This window comes from Notolepis coatsorum, assembly GCF_963971535.1.
Source record: "Notolepis coatsorum genome assembly, chromosome: 1".
In the NCBI taxonomy this organism is placed as follows: Eukaryota; Metazoa; Chordata; class Actinopteri; order Aulopiformes; family Paralepididae; genus Notolepis; species Notolepis coatsorum.
The window spans coordinates 52,282,463-52,309,530 of record NC_140165.1 but is presented as its reverse complement, the minus strand read 5'-3'; the positions used below and the strand labels follow the sequence as shown (position 1 = coordinate 52,309,530).

Sequence of the window (27,068 nt, the reverse complement as noted above, 5' to 3'; positions counted from 1 at the left end):
AGGGTTAGATTATAATTTTTTTTTAATTTCAGATAATGGTATAGGATCGGTACTCGGTATCGGCCAATACCCAAAGCCAGGTGTATCGGTATCGGGACTGAAAAAGTGTGATCGGTGCATCCCTAGTATTTACCACTTGGACCGACCGAACACACCACTAGCCCCTCCCTCTTTCCCCCTGACAGACACAAAGTGACCTCAGAGAAAGTGGTTATCGATGTATTTTTTGAATAGCGATTTCAGGGCATCAAAACAGGGCAGGACAGCCACCAAAACAGAGGAGCACTATTTAAAGAGAGTAATGAGCCACATCGTCCCTTTTCTGTCCCAAGGTTAGTGTTTTTTTCCCCTATTGCTAGGTTTTAGTGAGTTTTTCCTTACCTTCGCGTGGGGTATGTCTGGGAGTGTTGCATTTATTTGATTTATTTAAAATGTTTTGGACTTTATGGTGTTTTTGTTTTGTTCTTGATTTATTGTGATGTTTCTTCTTGACTTGTTTTAAGGAGGCGTGTCCGGCCCATGGGGACATTAACGTGTGTTGTCGGGCCTTACAAATACATTTGCTTTGATTTTGTTGATACCCCCCCCCCCCCAATTGGTACACCCATCAGAGTATCTCTTTTCTTCTCTCTGATAGGTACTCTGACGTCACAGATTGGGGGGGGGGGGGGGGGTGGCGAGTGTGCAGCAGGGTGAAAATATCCACCAGTAGGGGGCAGCACAGGCTTGTGTTTCATTACTCTTGGTGTAGGCCAGGGGGTGCCCTCTTGATGCTCGAGCCCAACCCCCTACACATACGACCAAGACGCTTTCTGGTGCAGTTCAAAGCCACCATGATACATTGCCTTTATAAAGTTCCCCCTCCTTCTCTCCAACCACCCCCCTCCTTCCCTCCCCTCCCTTTCGCTCCCACTCCCTCCATCTCTTCTCCCTCTCGCCCTCCCTCCCTCCTCCCCTACCTCTCCTTCCATCCTTGCTCCCCCTTCCCTCCATGAATGAAACATCCAATAAAGAAATGTCCAATAAAAATGTTTGTATAACTTGAACCTCCACAATAACAAGCCGCCTGTACTCAACTCTAAGGATAGACCTACTTTCATTTGAGATTTACAGTTTTAATGAATATTGCATTGTTACATTAAGCTCTTTCTATGTGATACACTCAGACATAAGAGATACGGTTGGGAGCTGTGGAGCCAGGGGAGGAAATTAGGCCACTTTACTGGCCAAATGCTGGTATTTTTTACGTTTGGCTGGTAAAAAAAATCAGATACCCGCCAGTTGGCTGGTAAGCCAAAAAGTTAGTTTCCTCCCCTGCTGGCGAGTATACAAAAAAATAAAACATTCTGCAATCACTGCACTGGCAAACGGTGCGCGTCTTCTGAGTGTTCGCTTTAGTTGACAGTGCCACGAGAGCACTGCACAAGACCACCCGCGGACATATAATGTTTAATAAACGTTTGCGCAGTACTGGCCAACCCGCGGACATATAATAATAAAAGTCCCGCGGTACTAGGCTAGCCATCAGGAGCACTCGCAAACAGATAACGTTAAACACAGCAGAAGATGGAAAACAGACAGACTGACCAACGGGGAACTGCATCCAACCCTAGTACAACCCTCGAGTATAAGTTACTAAGGACACATTTAAATCACAGAGGTGTAATGTTAGTCTACTGGAACTGTATACAGTGGTTAGCTTCTATAGCGTTTTAGCTATAGCTGCTTGCTAGCTAACGTTAGCCCTGTGTGCTCAAAGCAGCCAGCTAGGTGTATCTGTTATGACTATAATGTTTCCAAAAAAGCACCGGACTACGACGTAAGGTTAGACATTTTATTTCATGCTCAAAAGCCCCTGGCTTGCACATCGCAGTCACGAAAGGGGCTAGCTCAACCAGTGCACTGTGCACAACAGCACACCAACCCAACTGACGTTACCACAACACTTGACGGTACTTCAAGTTCACAGCACTGTCGTAAGACCACCGTGCTGTCTTAAAGGCACAGTGTGCCTACCCAGATGCATACACAACATTGACACGGCTTGACATACAAAGAAGTAATTATCACAATTAGCGATTTTTTTTGTCTGGTAAAAAATCTGTTTGGCTGGTAAAAAAAATCAGATACTCGCCAGTTGGCTGGTAAGCCAAAAAGTTAGTTTCCTCCCCTGTGTGGAGCCGAACACTGAAATCCAATCAGAAACCGTGTACGACTACAAGTAAATCCCACGTGAACTCTGTTGCACATGCATGTCAGTGTCAGTGGTGCATGACTGTGTATCAGTGTGTGTCTGTGTCTATGTGAGCATGCGTGTCTGTATCCTAATAATGTGTAATCCTAATGAGTGTGCTCCTAATTACCCTAAACACAACATAGGCCTACAGTGTCTGTCTTGGAGGAGGAGGGGTTTGAGATATTTTCTGTTAAATTTAAAAAGACGAGGTTGAGATGTAACATTTATCAATTGATTTTACAATCACCACAACTGAAGTGGAGAAAAACACATTATATCTCGGCGATTAACAAAGGTCATTTGAATAGAATTTTCCACAAGTGTGTGATATTTACCTTCCCCTCACATAACAGCAACATGTGTTCCGTTTATATAGTGATGTCATAGTGATATCGGACAATATGTGTTGGGTTTACATAGTGATGTCATAATGAAGTAGAACAATATGTGTGCCCTTTACATAGTGATGTCATAGTAACATCGTAGTGAAATAAGACAATTGATGGCCTTGTGTTCGAACCTCCATAGGAGTCCACTTCCCTGTGTGTCTGAAGTCCGCCTTTTTTTATTTTTATTTTTTTTTGGTCTTTTTCCCCCTCCATTTTCCTCCGATTTTCTCCCATCCCAATGTTAGTCGTTATGCCAATTCCCAATCCCCTTCCTGGTCGCTGCGCACTTACCCCCCACAGTCGGTCTGGGAGAGTGGAGGCTATCACGTGCTTCCTCCGACACACGTCTAGCCAATCAACCGCTTCTTTTCACCTGGCAGCGCGGACTCTCACTGAGAGCGTGTAACGTGTGGAAGGATCACACTACCCCCCTTAGATCCTATCCACGCTGAGCAGGCGCCCTGACCGAACTGTAGGAGTCGCTGTTTACAACGACCCGGACCCACCCCTCCAGCTTTCCCACCCTCTAATACAGCCAATTGTATTAGTGTGAACGGCCAGCCAAGCTGGTGACAACGCCGGAGCTGTGAGCTGGATTCGAACAGGCGAATCCAGCGTCTCCGGCGTTTGGTGACAAACGCAATCTCCGCTACGCCACCTGACCGCCCCGCCTTTTTTGTTTTATTTTTTTTACCCAGGGTAGGTTCGCTGAGCACGGATGCTCTGTTTCAGCTACGCCCTGCTTCACATTCACACAGTTCCATTCACACCTGGGAGCTGCCCATGCAGTACAACCACAGTCTGACACCGTTGGCCACTGAGCAACTCCACTGGAGCAGTTGGGGGTTAAGTGCCTTGGTGTTGGTGTTAAGGGTATGGGAGAGAGTTATTAATTCACTTCCCCAGCCCAGATTTTTCCTGCCGGTCCGGGGGATCAAACCGGCGACCTTCCGGTCACAAACCCGCTTCTCTAACCTTTAGGCCACCGCTGCCCCCCTTAAAATGTGGAAGTAAAAGCTGTCCAACCACCCCCCCCCCCCCCCCCCCCCCTGCCGAAACCCTCCCACCAGGAGATAACAACTGGGCCAAATGGAAGTGCCTGCTGAACCGCCTCCGCTCAGGTGTTGGCCGTTCCAGGGAAGCCCTGAGCAGATGGGGTTCATTAGTGGCCTGACCACATGTGATTGTGGCACAGAACCCCAGACCATGGAGCACCTCCTTCCACGGCCTCTGTTAGGTGGACCCTGCACAGCAAAGGACCTAGCACTCTACAACGTCAAGGGACAGCAATGTACCTACAGAGCACTGGCTGGACGCTATAGAAGCTGAATAGCTTCGTATATAGACACGAAAAGAAGAAGCTCTGCGTGTGTGTGTGTCTTTATCATGCACGTGTGTGTGTGTCTCTTTATCATGTGTGTGTGTGTGTCTCTTTATCATGTGTGTGTGTGTCTTTATCATGCATGTGTGTGTGTGTCTTTATCATGCATGTGTGTGTGTCTCTTTATCATGTGTGTGTGTGTCTTTATCATGCATGTGTGTGTGTGTCTTTATCATGCACGTGTGTGTGTCTCTTTATCATGTGTGTGTCTTTATCATGCATGTGTGTGTGTGTCTTTATCATGCATTTACATTTACATTTACATTTAGTCATTTAGCTGACGCTTTTATCCAAAGCGACTTACAAGTTCTGTACGACAAGCCATCAGGAAGGGCACAACTCTATCAGCTGAGCAGCAATGTTCATCAAAGTGTTGAGTGCTACAGTGTAGGTTAGTTTATTAGGACAAGTGCATGACAGTACGGTTAGTTAGGGTTATTTTTTTTTTTTTTTTTTTTTTTTTTTAATTCAGATAATGGTTGAAGAAGTGCGTCTTTAGTCGACGGCGAAAGATTGGACGTGATTCGGCTGTCCTAACTGGGGTGGGTAGTTCATTCCACCATTGTGGGGCAAGGACTGAGAATAGGCGACTTCTCTTTGATGACCCTCCCGGAGCTTGGATAGGAGTAGGTCTGAGGCGGCCAGAAGATGCAGAGCGTAGGGGTCTTGAGGGTGTGTAGTTAGAGACCATTGACCGGAGGTAGGCGGGAGCGGTTCCCTTTGCCGCACGGTATGCTAGGTCGAGGGCCTTGAAGCGGATTCGTGCAGCAATGGGGAGCCAGTGCAGGTCCCTAAGAAGTGGGGTGACATGGGCCGACTTCGGTAGGTCGGTAGGTCATGCGTGTGTGTGTGTCCCTTTAGCATGCGGGTGTGTGTGTCTTTATCATGCACGTGTGTCTTTATCATGTGTGTGTGTCTTTATCATGTGTGTGTGTGTCTCTTTATCATGTGTGTGTGTGTCTTTATCATGCGTGTGTGTGTGTGTCTTTATCATGTGTGTGTGTCTCTTTATCATGCATGTGTGTGTGTGTGCGTGTGCGTGTGTGTGTGTGTGTGTGTTCCTACGTACGAACTGGAAGCAGCTCCGGACGGAGGGCTCTATGTTGGAGCCCCCGAAGGAGGCCACCTCGCCCAGCTGCCTGGGGATCTGGATGGAGTCGTGGAGCAGCAGACCCAGCCGACGCTGGTCACAGAACCCAGTGGCACTGGCTACCTGACGGAACAAGACTGGAGGAGGAGGAGGGAGGAGAGAGGGAGGAGAGGAGGAGGAGAAGGAGGGAGGGAGAGGAGGAGGGAGGGATTGAGAGGGGGGGCAGTGGAGAGATGGAGGGAGGGAGAGAGGGAGAGGGGAGTCGGAAGAGAGTAGGACGGGTGGTAGGAGACGGGATGTAAAAAGACAGGAAGGGAGAGAGAGAGAGAGAGAGGCATGGGGAGGAGAGAGATGGAGAGACGTGGAGAGGAATGAGAGAGACAATGAAAGAGAGACAAAGACGCAGGTGCAGTGGGAAACAGAGAGGAAAACAGCCAAGCTAATGAATTTCATCATCTTCATTTTACCATCTTTTCTTCTGCATGATTTCCATATTTGGCAAAAACTGAAAGGAGAGAGAGAGGTTGTGTGTGTGCGTGCGTGCACGTGCGTGCGTGTGTGTGTGTGAACTCACATCTGTATTTGTCTTCCAGGTGGGCCTTGCAGAGGGAGATGATGCCAGTTTTGAAAGACAGTGTGCGGATCTTTCCGGTGCGACCGCTGGCAACAAACAAGACAAACACACAGAGAATGAGAAAATCACAGTCTGCATCAGGAACCCCACTAAGGCTACAGCCACCCCCCCCCCCCCCCCCCCCATCTTGTGCGAATGCAGCAACTTTGCAGCTACACTCACTCAAAAGTCGCAATATTTTCGACTTAATGGAGAGTCACTTGTGTGTGTGTGTGTCTGATGCAGTACAAACCACCTAGTGCAGCAATGTACAAGCATAGTAGAGTGCTACCAGAATGGTTTGGTTTTACCCATGATGTCTTTGCCAACATCCCAAATACACCTGATGTTGTTTTTGTTGACACCAGCCACAAGGAGGTGCTAATCTTAGAAGTAGGCTGTGCCTTTGACCTGTACATGGACCAGGCTTTCCAGGACAAGTACATAAAATACCAACCATTGCTCGATGTGATAACCAGCTTTGGGTACAAGTGTAGATAATAGTATACTCATATTCTTGGCCATGGATATAAATGCACCATGAGTGGTCTGAGAATTGCTGCAATGTCAACGAGAAAAGCCAAACAAATTGCCAAATATTGCTCTGTCTCAGCTATTATTGGCAGCTTAGCCGTGTGGCGAAGGAGGTGCCATGTGTACCCTTAAAGGAACACGCCAACATTTTGGGAAATTAGCTTATTTGCCATGTACCCTGGAGTTAGACGAGCAGATACACACCCTTTTCTTCTCTGTGCATGCATTAGGCTTAGGGAACAGCCGCACTGTAAGCCTAGCTTAGCTTCATTCATTGGAAGTAGGTGTGCCAGTGTAGCCTAGTTCCCAACAGTCACGAAATACACTCCAAATACAACTCCAAAATGTTCCTGTAAACATGTTGTGACCTGTGTATTTACCACAATTTTTTATTTTTTTTTATAAAATAAATGACATTTTCGTTTTCTAAGCAGATATATACTCTGACTTTTTTTTTGCCAAACCACTGCTGCCTGGGAGCAGTGATCTCATCACCTCAAAAGCCCTGTTGTTTTTTGAAAACAAGGCAGCAGTGGTTCGGCAAACAATAGCTCAGAGTAGGCGAGTATATATCTGCTTAGAAAACTAAAACGAAAATGAATGTCTAATTCTTTTTTTTATTTAAATGTTTTCTCCACGTGGTAAATACACAGAGGTCACAACATGTTTACAGGAAAGTTTGAGTTTTATTTGGAGTGTATTTCGTAACTATTGGGAACTAGGCTACACTGCCACACCTACTTCCAGTGAATGACGCGGTTTCCCATGAATTACCTAGACTGTGGCAGGATGTATCAGTAGTATTGGCAGTGGTAGTAGTCGTAACAGTAATCCACTATATTTCTTTATTTTCTAAAAAATAAACCAGTTCAACACAGGTAACCACTTTTGCTTCATTTCTTTGATGGCTCAAATGTATGCTCTACCAGTGGTTCCCAATCCTCTCCTCGAGGCACCCCAGCCGTTCCATGTATTTGTTCAATTCCACCACCAGCACACCTGATTCAACTAATAAAGGGCTAGTTAGGTTGAATCAGGTGTGCTGGTGGTGGAATTGAACAAATACATTGAACGGCTGGGGTGCCTCGAGGAGAGGATTGGGAAGCACTAGTCTAGTCGATTTTGTGTTTTGAGCACAAAGTTCATCATAGATCTAGCCTCTTTATTTTGCTCTCAAAGTGCACCAGATTGATGCATTTAACTTTAAAATTTACAACAAAAAAAAAGTTACGGGGGGGCATGCCCCCGGACCCCCCTAGAGGGTCGGAGGTTCACCCCCCCACTGACGCTAAGCTAGGCTAACAGAGTGGCTGTTCCCTAAGCCTAATGCATGCACAGAGAAGAAAGGGGTCTGTATCTGCTCGTCTAACTCCAGGGTAGATGGCAAATAAGCTAATTTCCCAAAAAGTTGCCGTGTTCCTTTAAGTGTTCAGTGCTGCTTGGCCTCGGATATATCTGATTCCCTGTTTATGTAATATAATTTGTGGAACCAAATAAAGTATTCAAATGTGTCACGCGTCGTAGATGTTGAGCAGCCAGTTGAGACACATGTCGACGCAGAGCGGCGCGTTCACCGTGTGTCTGTCTGTGTGTCTGTGTGTCTGTGTGTCTGTCTGTCTGTCTGTCTGTGCGTGTGCGTGCGTCACACTCACGTGTCGTAGACGTTGAGCAGCCAGTTGAGACACATGTCCACGCAGAGCGACACGTTCACCAGGTGCGTGTGCGTGTGCTCCAGCCGCTGGTACAGGCTGGTGAGACACGTCACCACCAGGGGGATGTCCATCAGCTGCTCGTTCTGCTTCAGAGCGTGCTGCTCAAACACCTCACACGCCGTGGGCATGCCCAACAGGTCCACTGTGGAGGGGGGAGGGAGGGGAGGGGGAGGAGGGAGGGAGGGAGGGGGAGGGAGGGGGGGGAGGGATGGAGGGAGGGGGAGAGAGGGAGGGAGGGAGGAGGGGGAGGGGGAGAGAGAGGGAGGGGGAGAGAGGGGGAGGGAGAGAGAGATGAGGGATAGAGAAAGAGAGGGAGCAAGGATGGAGGGAGAGAGGGAGAGAGGGAGGGAGGGATGGGGTAGGGGGAGAGAGGGGGGAGGGAGAGAGGGAGGGGGAGATAGAGAGCGGGAGGAGGGACGGAGAAAGAGAGGGAGGGAGAGAGGGAGGGATGAATGGAGAGATAGGGAGCAAGGATGGAGGGAGAGAGAGGGGGAGGGACGGATTGGATGGAAAGAGAGAGGGAGCAAGGGTGGAGGGCAGGAGGGTGAGAGATGGATGGGTGGAGAGATGGGGAGTGAAAGGGGAGGAGGGATGGATGATGGAGAGAGGGGGATAGAGAGGGAGGGAGAGGAGTGAGTGGGAGAAAGGATGGAGAGAGAGATAGAGGGGAGATGGATGGAGAGAGAGGGAGCAAGGATGGAGGGAGAGAGGGGGAGAGAGAGGAAAGGGAGGGATGGAGGGGGAGAGAGAGGGAGGGGAGGGAGGGATGGTGGAGAAAAAAATTAAAATAAAAAAAAGAAATACACAAAAAAATCATTACATTTAAATGTATTCCAAAACACTTTATTTGAACTGTAGTTGCTTCAAATACAAACCGACTGGATTAGCCTACCTACTCCTAGAAGCGTTAAATAAGCATAAAAGCTTGTATCTAAAAAAGATAAAAAACCGCTATACCCTCTGCATTAATTGCTTTGTGTTTTTCATTGTGCCTGGGGTGAGGCCAAAGATGATTTCCCAGCTCTGCTCGAGTCGTATTCTATTACTTATGTATATATAAATCTATCACTTATGTTTAGTTTTATATGTGGCGTGGTGTATGGATTAATAAACACTAAAAGTGATAAAGACCTACGTTCCACAGTCTGACACTGTAAGTACCTAGTACTTGGCCATGGCCAATCAGAACATCCGCTGGCCGCCCTGTGTGTGCAGTAGGTTCTCTCACATCAGTGTCACAGTCAGTCGTGAAGGACAGATAAGCCCTGCATCTCATCGCTGGCCTCCTCTGTGATTCTATGATAACTCCAGCGAACTGAGCACACGTGGCTGTAAGTCGGATTCACTTGAGCTCTTGTTTTTTTATCTTTCAAAATGTTCAGGTGCTATCGCATGCACTTATCTGTGTTCGCCTGTTTTATTGCAACACTACGATCACCGACATCTAAGAAGGGAGATCCCCCCTTAAACGGCCCTTCTAAGGTTTCTCTCCTCCACATTGCCTGTGGTGCATTTTTTCCTATTGCTAGGTTTTAGTGAGTTTTTCCTTACCTTCGCGTCTGGGAGTGTTGCATTTATTTAAAAAAAAAATTACTTTATGGTCTTTTTGTTTTGTTCTTGATTTATTGTGATGTTTCTTCTTGACTTGTTTAAAGAAGACTTGTCCGGCCCATGGGGACATTAACGTGTGTTGTCGGGCCTTCCAAATAAATTTTATTTGATTTGTTCTTTTTTGACAGTTCAATGTGCTTGGATTTAGTGAATGGCAGCTCTTCCTTCGCAATGTAACGATGGGCTGCATTGAATTTTATTGTAATTTCAGCCTCTTCTTGGGGAGGTTCTGCCATTTAAATGTGTCCCTATTATTATTTTTAATCAGACCTTCATCAGGGAATAATTATTCTGTCCATCAGTTTGACCTGATGACAGTCCGAAGGGTGGAAACAGGACAGTGTGTGGGAGTTCTGCCTTGGAAATGCTGTTGGCATCAGTGATTCTGTCAGTGATTCTGTCCCGGCATGGTTTACGCTTCAGGCTGTTGTTGTGCTTTACCAGTGTTTCGTGTTTAACCCTTTCACTATCACCAGAGGTGCGTTCCTGATTGGCTGACTGGTTGCACTATGTTTTAATGACGCCACGTGCGCGCGCTCCTGCGCATGCGCATAAATGTTCCTTCGCATACGCACAGACTAAAGACAATGCCTAATTGCCCAATACGAATGGAATGTAACACATTTCATTCACAAGTTGTGTGTGAATTAGGGCTGACCCCTATTAGTCGATTAGTCGACTAATCGGTCGAAAGGAGCCGTAGTCGACTAACCAACCTCTTAGTCGAATAGTACAAAAAAAAAAAATTATAATATATATTATATATTTTTTTTATATCATTCTTTCCTAAAGAAAAGAGGCCTAGAAGTGTGGCTAACGCTAATGGCACGCATACCAGAGGCTAACTGCCTAAGAAAACAGGCACAGAGGCACTGAAAGAGGATTTCACCCATCTAATGAACACACTAGACTAGACAAATATCAAGATGTATCCATCAGTGGACCAATTGCATGCTTTTGCAGAGGACAAGAAGCCTCCAGTCGACTCCTTCAGACATTAAGCACCCCCCACAGCCCAAATGGAATGATACAAAAAATGTATAAATAAAAGTACGTTTTTTTTTATTATTTTTTTTTTGTCAACTAACGGCAAATTTTTGCCAATCATAGTCGACTATCCAAATCCTTAGTCGGGGACAGCCCTAGTGTGAATGTATCTGAGAACGTATTTGAACACACTTGACGACCTGAGCTATTGTCATGCAAAGTAGCCATGTGGGTACTTAGCGAGTTGGCGCATCAGTCGAGTGCAGCGCATTCCTCAGGTTTGGTGTGAACGATGGTCTGACCGTTCACACCAAACCTGTGAATGCGATTGCCATGAATTGTTATGCTTATGCGAGGTAGCCAGGTACACGCGACGAGGCGAGTGCAGCGCGTTCTTGAGTGCACGCGCTTCTGCTCACAAAAGCTGGTCGCCCGGCGTGCAACCCTGTCCCATGAGCAACGCACCTCTGACTATCACACTACATAAGGTTAACCCTTCCACTACCACACTACAGACCGTCTGTAGTGTGGTAGTGAAAGGGTTAACCTTCTGTAGTGTGGTTGTGAAAGGGTTAACATGTTGTCGTGTGTCAGTGAAAGGGTTAACCTTCTGTATTGTCGCAGTGAAAGGGTTAACCATTTGGTGGTGTGGTAGTGAAAGGTCTTAAAGTCTGCGGTCGAGTCTGCAAAACGTACGTTTTCCCTGGCAGTATACATGGCAACACATGGCATTCCTTTCTTTGTAATAATCTCAGCCAATTCTCGCTGGTGTTTCTCTCCTGGTGTTCCACATGATATACGATGATTAAACCTTTTCTTTTAAAGCGGTGTGCATATTTGCAAGTCACACGGGTGCTCCTAGTTATAACATTTAGTCGCACTGTCGACAAAAACGGTTGCACTCCGGAGCCTTCTCTCCGGTGTCTCCCTCTCAGCCTTCCTACTGTCTCAATAAAGAACCTTCTCTCCTGTGTCTCCCCTACTCTGTCTCCCTCTCAGCCTTCCTACTGTCTCAATAAAGAACCTTCTCTCCTGTGTCTCTCCTACTCTGTCTCCCCCTCAGCCTTCCTACTGTCTCAATAAAGAACCTTCTCTCCTGTGTCTCTCCTACTCTGTCTCCCTCTCAGCCTTCCTACCGTCTCAATAAAGAACCTTCTCTCCTGTGTCTCCCCTACTCTGTCTCCCTCTCAGCCCTCCTACTGTCTCAATAAAGAACCGTCTCTCCTGTGTCTCCCCTACTCTGTCTCCCTCTCAGCCTTCCTACTGTCTCAATAAAGAACCTTCACTCCTGTGTCTCCTCTACTCTGTCTCCCTCTCAGCCTTCATACTGTCTCAATAAAGAAACATTTAACGTTAGGGAACGTCAACCATGTTTGCCTCAATCCTGACTGTGTAAAAGTGTCCTTCAATGGAGTCATACATATTGATTCTCTCTCTCCCTCTCTTCCTCTCTCGGAAGCTAGTATGAAGGCACGTAGTCACCTCATAAGCCCCGCCCACTTCTGCAACCCTCTCTTTATTTCCTGTAGCTGAACTTTGTGATAAAGACGCTCGCTTTGGATAATCCCAAAGCAAATACATAATGCATCTATAAGCGCTGTTTAGCTCGCTTGTTATCATTACAACAAAGATATCTGTAAACAATGAGGTGCTTGGCGTCAGACTTTGCAGGCTAATCCCTTTCTAGACACAGTAACACAGGTTCATTGAAAGTTGAAAAACAGAAAATATCAGCGAGCTGGCATTATGTTGCCTAGCAACATAAGGTAAACAGGCTAATGCTTGCCACCAGTTAACACCAACAAAGAAGAGTTGGGAAAGACAGCACCAACAAAGAAGAGTTGAGAAAGACCTCTTAAGCCCTAGCCATATTTTCAGAACATTTGCCTAAAAGTACATACCCAAGTAAAGGTCCATTGGCATGTTCTTGGTATCTAGGGACATCTATGGACCTCAGGGAATGTATTCCCAGTGTCAGAAATATTGTGTCTGTTACTATGCTTCAGTAAATTGTAATGAACCAAAAGGAGAATATAAATTATTATTAGATATTATTATTATTTTTTTCTTTTTCATCTTTGACTGTGAATAACACCATTGATCCTCCATCCTTGTGTTGTGTACATTACAACACCGTGAAATGATGTAGATAAAAAAATAGCAATACCTTGTCTTATAGGGACTGCTACCTTATAATTTCATAAGATTCAATGTCTCCGATGACATCACTGGTGGCCATATTCAAACTAATTTACTCTCAATAACTGTAACACTATAACACTTTTTGGACGCGTGTGAGATTGTGTGAAAAATACATCAGCATCGTTTTCTTTGGTGAAATGGTCCGTTACGAGGCGCTCTAAACTCTAGGTGTAGCTCAGTGTTCCAGTATCCAGACTCTCTCAACCCCTCTTTCAAACAAGCCTGTATTGTACTGAGATGAAGCTTCTACTCACAACACAGAGCCTTCTGCAGGCGACGCAGCTTCATGGCCGTGCGGTACGCAGAGAAACGCACGTTGTTCAGGTCCGCTGCAGAGAGAGAGGGGGGGGGTTGAGAGAGAGAGAGAGAGAGAGAGAGAGAGAGAGAGAGAGAGAGAGAGAGAGAGATGGAAAGCAAGAGGGGGAGAGAGAGGAGAGAGAGGAAGATGGAAAGCAGAGGGGGGTTGAGAGAAAGAATGAATGAATGAATGACCTTTATTTATATAGCACCCTTCACAGCACGAATGCACAGGGTGCTTTACACTACAGCTTTAATATAAAAACACAATAAAAACAAAATCAGAAATAAATGACAACAACAACAAACAGTGAAACCAGATAGAAAAAGTAGAATAAAAGAATTTGGATAAAATCATGAGTCACTAATTAAAACAAAAACTACAGTGAGGACAAGAAAAAAAAGTGCCTATGCATGACCAAAAGCCTGTCTGAACAAATGTGTTTTTAATTGTTTTTTAAAATAGTTCTCAGAGGGGGCAATTCGCAGGTCCAGGGGGAGAGCATTCCAGAGCCTTGGTGCTGTCACCTGGAAGGCTCGATCACCCCTTGTTTTAAGCCTGGACCTGGGGACCACCAGGAGGTGCTGATCGGCAGATCTGAGTGAGCGGGTGTTGGTGTAGGGATGGATGAGTTCAGTGATGTAGATGGGGGCCTGACCGTGAAGTGCTCTGAAAGTGAAAGTGAGGACTTTGAAGTGAATTCTATAGTGTACCGGGAGCCAGTGCAGGGATACCAGAATGGGAGTGATGTGGCATGATTTTTTTGACCTTGTGAGTAGCCTGGCTGCAGCATTTTGGACCATTTGTGATTTATCTGTGGATGATTTGGTGAGACAGGTGAAAAGTGAGTTGCAGTAGTCAAGCCTAGAGGAAATAAAAGCATGCACTGACAGTTCTAGTTCAGAGTGAGATATGATGGTGCATAGTTTTGCAATGTTTCTGAGGTGAAAGAAGCAGGTGCGTGAGTGTTTTGAAATGTTTGTCTAGGTTCATGGCCTGGTCGAAGACAACACCCAGGTTTCTCAGGTGGGGACGTATGTTGTCTTTAAGGGACCCCAAGTGAGTGGCCACTCTAGCTGCAGTCTTTTCAGCTGCTACGATCAGCACCTCCGTTTTTTTTGCGTTTAACTGGAGGAAGTTACTCCCCATCCAGCTCTCAATGCCGAGCAGGCACTCCTGGAGAAGGCTGAGTTTCTCCAAGTTGTCGGGTTGGAGAGAGAGAGAGGAAGAGAGAAAGCGATAGAGAAAGCAAAAGGGAGAGAGAGAGAGGAATATGGAAAGCAAGAGGGGGAGAGAGAGAAAGAGAGGAGAGGGAGAGAGAGAGAAAGAAAGAGAGAGAGAGAGAGAGGAGAGGGAGAGAGAGAAAGAGCAAGAGAGAGAAAGAGAGAGAGATTGATTTGATTTCTTATTTGAGTCTCTTTTTAGCCCCAGTGGGCTATGATTTGATGAATTCATTATAACGGAAATAACGAGGAAATAAATCTACTTTAACAGATGCAAGCATAAACAAACATTGGTCCGTGAAGGTAAAACACACACTTACAAAGCTAAATGAATACTGAACACAACATCGCAAAAATCCATTACATTGACACATTAAAAACAAACAACAAGCAGGGTTGGGAATTGAAGATGTGATCAATGTTGATTACTTAGCGATTCCTTTATCGCTTCCTTTTAGTTCTTTAATAACTCTTTTTTATTTGTGTCCGTTTGCGAACGTCTGGGAATTAAACATTCTAATACAAGCTGTTTGCATACCTTTATAACATTACAAAAACATTCGAATCCAAGCTGTTTGCATACCTCTATAACATTACAAAAACATTCTAATCCAAGCCGTTTGCATACCTCTATAACATTACAAAAACATTCGAATCCATTCCAAGCTGTTTGCATACCTATATATGTGTGTGTGTGAGTGAGTGAGTGAGTGAGTGAGTGAGTGAGTGAGTGAGTGAGTGAGTGAGTGAGTGAGTGAGTGAGTGAGTGAGTGAGTGAGTGAGTGAGTGTGTGTGTGTGTGTGTGTGTCTTACCCAGAGACTGGTACAGCTCGGCCATCTTGGGATGGTCCCAACATGTCGTCTGGGTCTGGTGGCTGGGAAGGAAGGGACAAAAAAGGACAAAACAGTCAGTGCAAAGACACACACACTTAATATTTTTGTAAAGTACACAGCAGGACTGCAAAACCTGGCAACTAGCTGGCTATATACCTGTGAAAGAGAATGTGAAGATAGCAGCAGTAATCCTTCCCCTATGCCAGAACACACACACACACACACACTCACACACACACACACACACACTACAGCAGGTCTTGGCGACTATACCTACAAGATAATGTGAAGAAACAGCAGTGCCAGTAACCTTACCATTCCCTTAGGCCAGAACACACACACACACACGCACACGCACAATTAACACTGTGCATCTCTCTAAACGACTCTCGCCATCATCAGCCCCATGGTGTGCGATTAGATTTAACACTGATTGGTTGGCTAGGCTGCATTCCAACCAATCCAATGGCAGGGTGGGGGAACGCAGTCCTACACACCATCTCTACTGGGATCTGAGGAGGATGGTGTTTTCCACTGCCGGCACTGTGGAACAAAACCAAACTAGGGCTGACCTTCCAATTTATTTTTTGGCATTCGAAGCTTCGGGGCAGAGATTAAATTTTAATTTAAAGCTTCGAGATAAAAAAAAATTATATATATATAATAAGTGCAAAACAGGACAGAACAGTGAGACAACAATAAGACAGTAAAGTGCAGTGGTTGGGGAAATGGATACAGTCTTGATCGTTGCTCGCATGTGCCCCCCACTGGTCGGTCGTAGGGAGGATAGAGGCCCATCACATGTCCCCTCCGATACATGTGGAGGCAGCCAGTCACATCTTTTCACCTGCCAGCACGGACTCTCATTGGCGAGGAGTAGCACGTAGGAGGCTCACACTGCCCCCGCCATTTTCCTGTCTTTGCTGTGCAGGCGCCCTGACCGACCTGTAGGAGTCACTGTTTACAACGACCAGACTACCACCCATCGACTTCCCTCCCGCTGACTCTGCCAATTGAGTCACTATGACGGCCGGCCCAAGCCGGAGGCAACGCTGACAACGGTACCGGTGTCTCTTGCGTTGGTGACGAGCGCAATGTCCGCTGCGCCACCCAGCCGCCCTCAGTGCTGTAAGGTTTAAACCTATTAAAATCTTAGACAAACTAAACACTTTGCATCTATATATTTTTTTTAATGTTTTAAAATAGTACACTCATTTGAGTAGTGGAAAAAGGGTAGGATTAAATAAGTGTATACTTCTTCCTACTCCTTTTCGAACATGTAGATTGAGTTGTGTTTTGCTTTTGTTATCGTTTGTTTGTATTCATTGCATGTTCGAAATAAAGATTTCAAATCAAATCAAAAAGAGGCAGAGTTGATTTAGCAAAAAAAAAAAAAAATTTATTGTATTTTCCCATTCGAATCCCATGCCCATCGAACAAAGCTTCGAAGCTTCGAAGTATTTAAGACAGCCCTAAACCAAACCAAACTAATGCAAACTGAGCTGAGGTTTATTTATTAGGGCTGCAGTGATATGGCTTTTTGAGGCTGATATACCGATATCAGATTTTCACTAAGATAAGATATTTTTGTATTGATCCCCTTGGGGAAATTCGGGGGTCATAGCAGCATGGGGGAGGGGAGGTACAGTTATGGGCAGGGTAATAGTAGAAACAAAGTAAAATAAATAAAATAATAATTTAAACTGTGTAAACAAAGGTGCAGATGAGTCTGTATGCCCTATTGGTTATATTATACGTTACAATAAATATAGGCAATACATAATTTGAATCTGAATATAATATTATATTATTAGTATATTATACTATGACTAAGAGTAAAAGTACTGACAGACCGTTGCCGATACACATGACTAGTGTCATATAATGAAGTGATATAATGCATCCTGGGGCTTACAGCTAGGGATGCACCGATCCGACTTTCAGTCCCAATACCGATACCTGGGCTTTGGGTATCGGCCGATATCGAGTACCGATCCGATCCAGAGTACCGATCCAATACCCATCGTTTAATTAATAAACTGTATGCCTCACTGTGTGGAAGATCATTCTTTTGTGCAAGGCAACAGGCATGACTTAAAACATTACTTTCCTAACTTAGTGAAACAAAATGTAACAAATTAACACAATTAGCTCTTACTTATCTCGATGTGATTTATCTAGAGATATCTACAGCAAGAATTTTAGGTGTCAATGAAGCCAGCATTGCAATCTGGTTAGAAGTGGTGGACAGAATAAAGGTTAGCATATAATTCTAATCCTTGGTTAGAAGCGAAATAATGGATGGATTATCCAAGGGGGGTCCTGGGGGGGGGGGGGGGGAGAAAAGCGAGTAAGAGCATATGTATGTATTGTATTGTATTGCAAGTATAATGTATATATCTCGTAAACTACATTTATATTGATTCAAATATTGGAATGTATAATCCTGTGATTTATTGTGGATATTTACTGTTAATGCTTGTGTGTCTAGTTTTATGTCATGTCAAAAAAATAATAAAAAAAATTGTTCACAAAAAAAACAAATTAACATAGATATAAATGTACTGAATTGTTATTTATTATTTTATTTATTATTATATTATTATTAAAAAATCCAGCTATTTTAGTCATATCGGGGCCGATATCAATATCGGATCAGTGCATCCCTACTTACACAACACTCCTGTTTACACTATAATTAAAGCTAAAATGTGTACAATATTTGATTTGACTTTTGATTTGTTCAGATCCAAAACACATATCATGGACATGTCTACTGTGAGATAGAGGCTCCCCTCTCTAACGAATCAGAGAAGTGTATTCCAAACTAGGGCTGCACGATTAATCGATTTTAAATTGAAATCGCGATTTGGAATGATGCAATTATCAAATCGCAAAAAAATAAATAAACATCGCAATTATTATTATAATTCTTTTTTACTTTTATTTTTAATTTGTTTAACCAGGAAGTCCCATTGAGATACAAGATCGGTTTGAGAGAGGGAGGTAAGGGGTTTTAGATTGTGTGTTATGAAGTTTAGACTTCAGAGAGGGAGAGTAAAGTACAGAAAAAAAGGTACGTTGGGTACCGGTATCGATTCCCAGGTAAAAAGAAACATTTTCAGGCTCGGTGTCCCGAACAGACCCACAGCGTAGGCCAGATGCAAGCCGCATTTTACAATAAACCTCTGTGGGGCTGCTTAAAATATGTTTTATTATATTCGCACATTTAATCGCAATCGCAATATCTGTCAGAAAAATCGCAATTAGATTATTTCCCAAAATCGTGCAGCCCTATTCCAAAGGAACTTCCCCTTGAGCTTCTCTGATTGGTTAGAATGGAATATCTCTCATCTTTACAAAAGATTTGGACTAAAAACCAAAGTCGTATCATATGCCTATATTGTTCGGTGAACCCACAAAACGTGCAATTAATCCCCTGTGTGGATGTCTTCCATTTTATAATCATACATTACTGAAGAGAACGCCAGTGAGCCCGACCCACATGGCATTGTATGGTGATGTAACCATGACAACACAATATAACCAGGAAACAATGAGGAGAAATGCGAGAAAAACAGGAAGCCTCCATTAGGAATTAATGGGAGTCGAGTCGAAGAAGGAAATGAAGAACACATCCCAGAATGAGCTGCTGTACGGTAGCAGTCACCTCACGAACAGAACGCACACCAGAACTCATCACTGGTACTCCTGCTGTGTGTGTGTGTGTGAGCTTACAGTGTGATACTTTGTCACTCTCTCCTCTCTCTCTCTCTCTCCTCTCTCTCTCTCTCTCCCTCTCTCCCTCTCTCCCTCTCTCCCTCCCTCTCTCTCTCCCTCTCCTTGTGTCTGCCCACTGCTGCTCACAAGAGAGTCAGTATAGCTGAAGAGTGTGTGTGTGTGTGTGTGTGTGTGTATGAGAGAAGAGAGAGACAGATGTGTGTATTTGAGTGAGAGTCTGTGCGGTGGGTGTGAGTGTGTAGTGGTGTGTGTATATACGTGCGTGTTTGTTTGAGAGATAGCAGGTGTGGGGTCAAGGATTGGAGTACATCTATGAGTAAGCCGTAGCATTTGCGTTTGTGTGTGTAATGCGTGTGTGTTTCTCTGGCATTAAGCCCTGTCTGAAATAGAACTCTCAAGTGTCGTCGTCATTTTGAAAAGAGAAAAAAAAAAGAGACTAGAGGTGCCTGTGGCGAAAAAATACATTTCTGTTTCCCATTTACCTGCTATGTTGTCCTTCAGTGGCTTCAGGAGGAGCATTGTGATTAGCAAACTAGCCTATTTTATACAAAAAGGTACAAATGCGAACACTAAGGGAGGGGAGTATTGCAATTTCATTACGTCCCTCATTAAGAGGGACTGATGCCGCTGACGTCAGGGGACCTGTGCTGGAATACTAAGCTAGTTTTGGCGATTCTTCCTTTTTCAAATTGTTATCCTGCTTTGTTCTAAATTCTAAATCCCCTGCCTTGTCAAAAACAGAAATCAATATTAGAAGACTTCATTCAAGAGTCTGCGTGTAACACAGATGAAGCATTTAATAACGGACTCGTTTTGCCATAAGACTCCCACACATGAGGTCTATAATAATAATAATGATAATAATAAGAAGAAGAAGAATACATCAGACTTATATAGCACTTTTCTAAATACTCAAAAGACGCTTAAAGAATAAAATATTATTTATAAAAGTCAAACTACATTTACATTTACATTTAGTCATTTAGCTGACGCTTTTATCCAAAGCGACTTACAAGTTCTGTACGACAAGCCATCAGGAAGGGCACAACTCTATCAGCTGAGCAACAATGTTCATCAAAGTGTTGAGTGCTACAGTGTAGGTTAGTTTATTAGGACAAGTGCATGACAGTACGGTTAGTTAGGGTTAGATTTTTTTATTGTTTTTTTTTTTTTTTTTTTTTTTAATTCAGATAATGGTTGAAGAAGTGCGTCTTTAGTCGACGGCGAAAGATTGGACGTGATTCGGCTGTCCTAACTGGGGTGGGTAGTTCATTCCACCATTGTGGGGCAAGGACTGAGAATAGGCGACTTCTCTTTGATGACCCTCCCGGAGCTTGGATAGGAGTAGGTCTGAGGCGGCCAGAAGATGCAGAGCGTAGGGGTCTTGAGGGTGTGTAGTTAGAGACCATTGACCGGAGGTAGGCGGGAGCGGTTCCCTTTGCCGCACGGTATGCTAGGTCGAGGGCCTTGAAGCGGATTCGTGCAGCAATGGGGAGCCAGTGCAGGTCCCTAAGAAGTGGGGTGACATGGGCCGACTTCGGTAGGTTTGAGGCGGGCCGCTGCGTTCTGAATGAGTTGAAGAGGCTTAGTGGCAGTGGCCGGGAGGCCAGCGAGCAGTGCATTGCAGTAGTCGAGGCGGGAGATGACTGTTGATTGGACGAGGAGTTGGGTGGCTTCTTTTGTCAGGAAGGGGCGTATCCTTCTGACGTTGCTCAGGAGGAATCGGCAGGTTCTGGTCGTCGCTGCGATGTGAGCAGAGAAGTTCAACTGGTCGTCGAGGACAACACCAAGGTTCTTGGCGGTCGGGGACGCAGTCACAGCTGTATTCTCGACTGTGATTGAAAGGTCGGTTAGGGGGGAGGATTTGGCCGGCAGGTGGAGCAATTCTGTTTTGCTTAGGTTCAGTTTGAGGTGGTTGGACGTCATCCAGGCTGAGATGTCGGACAGACAGGCCGAGATCCGCTCAGAGACGTGGATATCTGAGGGAGGGAAGGAGAGGAAGAGTTGAGTATCATCGGCATAACAATGGTAGGAGAAGCCATGAGACGTGATAATGTTACCCAGTGATTTAGTGTAGAGGGAGAAGAGAAGGGGTCCTAAAACAGAGCCCTGGGGGACACCCGTCCGCAGGGGGCGGGTGGCCGACAGGGTCCCTCTCCATGACACTTGGTAGGAGCGGTCATTGAGGTATGATGACAGCCATGTCAGCGCAGAGCCAGCCACTCCCATTCCTGCGAGGGCCGCAAGGAGGATCTGGTGGTTGACTGTGTCGAAGGCTGCAGATAGATCTAGGAGAATCAGGACAGAGGAGAGGCCTTTCGCTTTTGCTAAGTGAAGTGCCTCTGTGACCGCAATGAGGGCTGTCTCTGTGGAGTGACCAGTCCTGAAGCCTGACTGATTAGGGTCTAGGAGGTCATTCTGTAAGAGATAAGCAGTAAGTTGGCAACACACACTGCTAGTAGACCATACTATGCGGCCATTAAACGATGCATTCTGTAAATGTCAATTTGTCACAGTTTTGAGGGCTGTACCGAATGTCATTTTTTAACATTCGAAGCTTCTATTGAAGTAATCGAACGAAGCTTCGAATGTCTATAAAAAAAAATTTACTTACAAAAAAAAATATATATATATATATTATTTTCAAACTAAATCCTCAATTTGAATAAAGCGATTAATCTGATTAAATTAGTAGTTTCTTTTTATAAAATCAACTTTCTTTAATGAATATAACTCCGTTTCGTCAACATAAATAATCCAATAAGGACACGGTTGGTATGAAAGTGATGGTGACGTCTTATAGTATAATATTATAACATTAGTGTAGCCTAATCTTTAACTGCAACTGTGAAGAAAACCCCCATTGGTTTAAACAGATTGAATAGACGCGTACAAAAAAAAAGAAAAAGAAAAAAAATATATATATATATAATTTATTAAAAATAAAAAATTCAAATGTTGATTTAGAATTTGAATGTCAACATTATGATCGAAGCTTCGAAGCTTCAAAGCATTCGGTACAGCCCTACCGTTTTCATCTGTCGGATCCTGGATTCAGACTCCAAACATATTTCTGACGTTTATGACATCAATCCTGAGGCCGGTTGGTTTTCCCCTCCAGCTGCTGTAGTTGTTGAAGACACCGCCCCAGGGTGTGAAGCATCATTATGGAGGTAATAATAATAATCTGACGGCGCAACAAACACTGGTACTTGTTAATTTTGAAGGCCCTTATTGGTAAGCTACCATCAGAACCTACTGCTTTTTTCCATCCTGTTGCAGAAAAGAGGGGGTATTAGCTAGGGGTGGGAATCGCCAGAGACCTCACGATACGATAGTATCGCGATACTAAATATATCGCGATGCACTGAGTATTGCGGGGGGGAAAAGATATTTTTATTTTTTATTTTATTTATTACCTTTTTTTAACTGCAAAGTAAAACCTTGTCAACATGTTTTATCTAATCAAATAAAGTTCAGTCTGTTCATCTCACTTCAATAATTTGTATTGCAGAACATGGTATTTTCTCAAGCAGACAGATGTAAACACTGTAATCTGTGTTGCATGTACCTGACAAACTGAACTGTTTGTATTACAGTCATATTCCAACTTAACTGAATGCACATGTGGGTGTGTGGACTACTGTACTATTACAGGTATTGAAATGAACAATGCAACTTCCTTATAAAAAAAAATAAAAAAATAATGAATAATTAAATATCGATACTTGGCGTCCCTGTATTAGGTATTAGGTAGTATTAGGCCATAAACCCCCCCTCCCTCCCCCTATGACAATATCATCACGATAATCATGTTATCAATAGAACCTTTAAACTAGACTAAATAAGATCTTACAACAAAGATCCTCTCAGATGGGGGGGGGGGTTCTGTTGCGTACCAAAATGGGGGTCCTTGACATGAAAAAGCATGACAACCACTGGGCTAATAGATCTGCATGGGGAACGAATGTAAGATAAGATAAGATATTCCCTTATTGATCCCCTTGGGGAAATTCAGGCATCATAGCAGCATGGGGGAGGGGAGATACAGGTAGTACAAACAAGCAGTGTAAACAATATAACAAATCAATATAATTAACTAACTAACTAACTAACTAACTGAAATATACAGTATTCACATAAGGTGCAGTATGCATAAGGTAGTATTATTGTCCTTTTTAGGCTCCTAGTAGTTGTAGTTGGATGTCTGGCAGCAGTCACTGCCCACTGTTGTGGAGCCTGATGGCCGCTGGTATGAAGGACTGGCCGAGGCAGTTAGTCGAGTAATGAACTATGTATGAATTAGGGTTGGGAATCGCCAGAGACTATCGCGATACTTGCGTCACGATATCACAATACTAAATATATCGCGATACGCTGAGTATTGCGGATTTTTATTTTTTTTCATAAATGTTTTGATCAAATTTAATTTATTACATTTTTTCAACTGCAAAGTAAAACTTTGTCAACATGTTTTATCTAATAAAATAAAGTTCAGTCTGTTCATCTCACTTCAATAATTTTTATTGCAGAACATGGTATTTTCTCAAGCAGACAGATGTAAACACTGTAATCTGTGTTGCATGTACCTGACAAACTGAACTGTTTGTATTACAGTCATATTCCAACTTAACTGAATGCACATGTGTGTGTGGACTACTGTACTATTACAGGTATTGAAATGAACAATGCAACTGCCTTATACAAAAAAAAAATCATTTTTTTTTGAATAATTAAATATCGATACTTGGCGTCCCTGTATCGATACAGTATCGCCACGCAAAGTATCGCGATACTACTACGTATCGATTTTTTTCCCCACCCCTAGTATGAATGTAAATGAGCAGAAATAGCTATTTGGTTTCAAAGGTGTGTAGAGTAGACAAGACACCCCGTCCTGCTTGTTAAGAAGCACATAATTATGTGGAGTTATCCCCCTGCCTCCCTGCTAACATGCTCTCTCTCTCTCTCTCTCTCCAACACACACACACTCTCTCTCTAACACACACACATAGGCTCTCTCACACACACTTGAGCGATGCGATAGTCTGTCGCTCAACGACAATCGCCTGGCCCCCCACACCAGAGGCGACCGTCGCTCTGTCTAGCTGGGGGTGTGGTTACTTGTTTCCCCCCGGAGGGAGATATCAGAGGACGGACCGGATGTTAGGTTAGCGTATTAGCAGGTAGCTGTGTTGTGCTTTACGAGGGAACTAAACACATATTGAGCTGGAATTAAACCACCTATACGAATACAACCTCTCCTCATTCTTCCTGACATTACTGCATGACTGATTGCTACAATAAGTTCATTACCACCGATTGGACAAGTATTGTTCTGCAGCTGAGAGAGAATGTTTTTTCACTGAAGACGCTGTTCTGTTCTCAACCATAATTTTCTTTGGACAATAAACCTTATAAACCACATCAGCTGCAGCCTGGACATTAAACTCTGTCAACATCCACAACTTATTTTGTTACCCGAGTATAAAAACATCTAAGTAGGTGCATTGTGGCGCATTGTTCATTTATTAGTTAATGACAAGCGGCCACTATAGCTTCTCCAACTAACGTTATTTATTTAAATTGTTCCCGTTAATAATAATGAACATAAGTAGCATGGTAATAATACGTAGGTTATTGATCAATGAATGTATTGATAAATTAATGGTGTACAAATGATACACCAGTAGAACTTCTGTACTACTTCTACTGTAGAAGTCATGTTATTTCCTCATTGTCCTTGCTGTGTCGCCTGCCGTCGCCTCAAAAAATAGGATTGAGGTGATTTTTAGCGAGGCGACAGAAATTGCTGCGCGACCGTCGCTTCAAAATCTCCTGCCGTGTGGGTTCTCTCATTCATAACAATGGAGGCGATACAATTCTGTCGGTCGGCTCGCAAAAAAAGTCGGTCGCCTGGCAAAAATCGCCCGCCGTGTGCGGAGCACTTCACCCACACACACATAGGCTTCTCGCTCACACACACACGCTCTCTCTCTCTCTCTAACACACACACTCTCTCTAACACACACACACACATGCTCTCTCTCTCTCACACACACACACACACACATGCTCTCTCTCTCTCTCTCTCTCTCTCTCTCTCTCTCTCACACACACACACACACATGCTCTCTCTCTCTAACACACACACTCTCTCTCCCTCTCTCTAACACACACACACACACGCTCTCTCTCTCTAACACACACTCTTTCTAACACACACACACACACACACACTCTCTCTCTAACACACTCTCTCTCTAACACACACACTCTCTCTCCAACACACACACTCTCTCTAACGCACTCTCTCTCTCTCTCTCTCTAACACACACACTCTCTCTCTCTCTCTCTCTCTAACACACACTCTTTCTAACACACACACACACACTCTCTCTCTCTCTCTCTCCAACACACACACACACACGCGCTCTCTCTAACACACTCTCTCTCCAACACACACACACTCTCTCTAACGCACTCTCTCTCTCTCTAACACACACACTCTCTCTTTCTCTCTAACACACACTCTCTCTCTCTCCAACACACACTGTACTCTCTCTCTCTAACACACACTCTCTCTCTAACACACTCTCTCTCTCTAACACACACTCTCTCTCTAACACACACTCTCTCTCGCTCTCTAACACACACACTCTCTCTAACACACACTCTTTCAGAAACACTCTCTCCCTCTCTTTGACACACACACACACTCTCTCTCCCTCTCTTTGACACACTCAAGACACTCAAGTCATACACGCATACTCACACTACACAGTACGCACACATACTCAGTCTCACCAGTCTCTCTTTCTCTCACACACACACACTTGAGATAATTGAGAGTGGGTTCCGTGTACGTTGGTCAGCCACTCAGCTAAAGCCTGCCAGGCTGAACAGGGCATCGCATCACTCAGTCACTCGGCTTGGGCTCCAGGCCTCTCTGGCAGTAACAGCGTGGATGATTCACACACATGACGCCATCATAACTTCAGCTCAAAGCACCATCTGGTACACCGGTCCACTCGTATTTAAAGCCACAATGAGTGGTTCTTTCCCATTAATCGATTAATTAAGTTCCAAGAGTGCGTGTACGGAAACAAAATTGCCACCCACCGGCGCTTCGGAACGGCGCTCACTGTCGCTGCTCCAGTCTCTCCTGCGCGGTGATTGATTGATTGAAAACTTTATTAACAGATTGCAGAATGGGTACAATACAGTACGGCTCAATACACACAATTGTTAAGGGGATGCAGACCAGAGAAAGACTTTCGTCTTGTTTACATCAGGGTCAGGGGCGGGGCTAGGGGGTGGCTACTTGGGCTCAAGCCCCGAATGTTTTCTGAAAAGCCCTGAATCTATTTAAAAAAATAAAAATAAAAATGTATATATATATATATATATATATATATATATATATATATATTTTTTTTTTTTTTTTTTACAATTCATCATTGTTACATGAAAATATGTTTGCACCAGATTTAGCAGAAGCTCATTTCCATCTGTGGTCTATCCAGCAGTCTATCCAGCTGCTAACTGTATTTGAGTGAGTTAAGTCTTGGTGTTATGGTAGACTCAGACCTAAGCTTTAAATCACAATCAACAAGTTGACAAAAACGTAATTCTTCCACCTTAGAAACATAGCTAAAGTACGGCCATTTATAAATCAAAAGGACGCTGAAAACCAGATCCATGCCTTTATCTTAAGCCAACTCGACTACTGTAATGCACTCCTTACCGGCCTCCCGAAAAAATACGATGATAACTATTTTATTGCAATGCACTATTGCATTATTTTATTCTATTTGACTAACTATTTTATTGCACTGCACTATTTTACTTTGTATCAGTGAATCATAGACGCCTGGCCATAAGAGCATTCGGAGCATCTCTGCTCTCCCACTATTGAACTTGGGGGAGGTATGCTCTTGCTCCACCACTTTTTGATCATATGAAAAATATGATATATCCCCCCCAATATATAAATCTAACTGAGTTTTATAGTGAAAAGAGCAGCTTTATTGGTCAAGATTGAAGGCTCTATATTGCAGGAAATTGCAATAAGAATTAGAAAAAAGAAATAAATAAAAAGAAAAAGGACACCTATCTGGGCTAAGCCCCGGATCTCCTACAATCCTAAATCCGCCCCTGATCAGGGTCCCCCATTTTCAATTCATAATGAATTGTAAGTAAGGGTGCAACTTGCTC

General features: G+C 44.0%; 1 protein-coding gene across 3 annotated transcripts in view; it reads right to left on the bottom strand.

Moving 5' to 3' along the window:
- The window catches only part of LOC311242490 (dystrophin-like), a 105,152-nt gene that overhangs the window by 36,733 nt on the left and 41,351 nt on the right, over positions 1–27,068 (bottom strand). For all 3 annotated transcript variants that reach the window (XM_084331453.1, XM_084331451.1, XM_084331452.1), the window contains exons 5-9: positions 15,090–15,151; positions 13,010–13,084; positions 7,896–8,097; positions 5,671–5,756; positions 5,076–5,233 (exon numbers count right to left, since the gene is read on the bottom strand). In XM_084331453.1, coding sequence (XP_084187579.1) covers positions 5,076–5,233; positions 5,671–5,756; positions 7,896–8,097; positions 13,010–13,084; positions 15,090–15,151 — 583 coding nt within the window. The remainder of the gene's footprint in view (positions 1–5,075; positions 5,234–5,670; positions 5,757–7,895; positions 8,098–13,009; positions 13,085–15,089; positions 15,152–27,068) is intronic.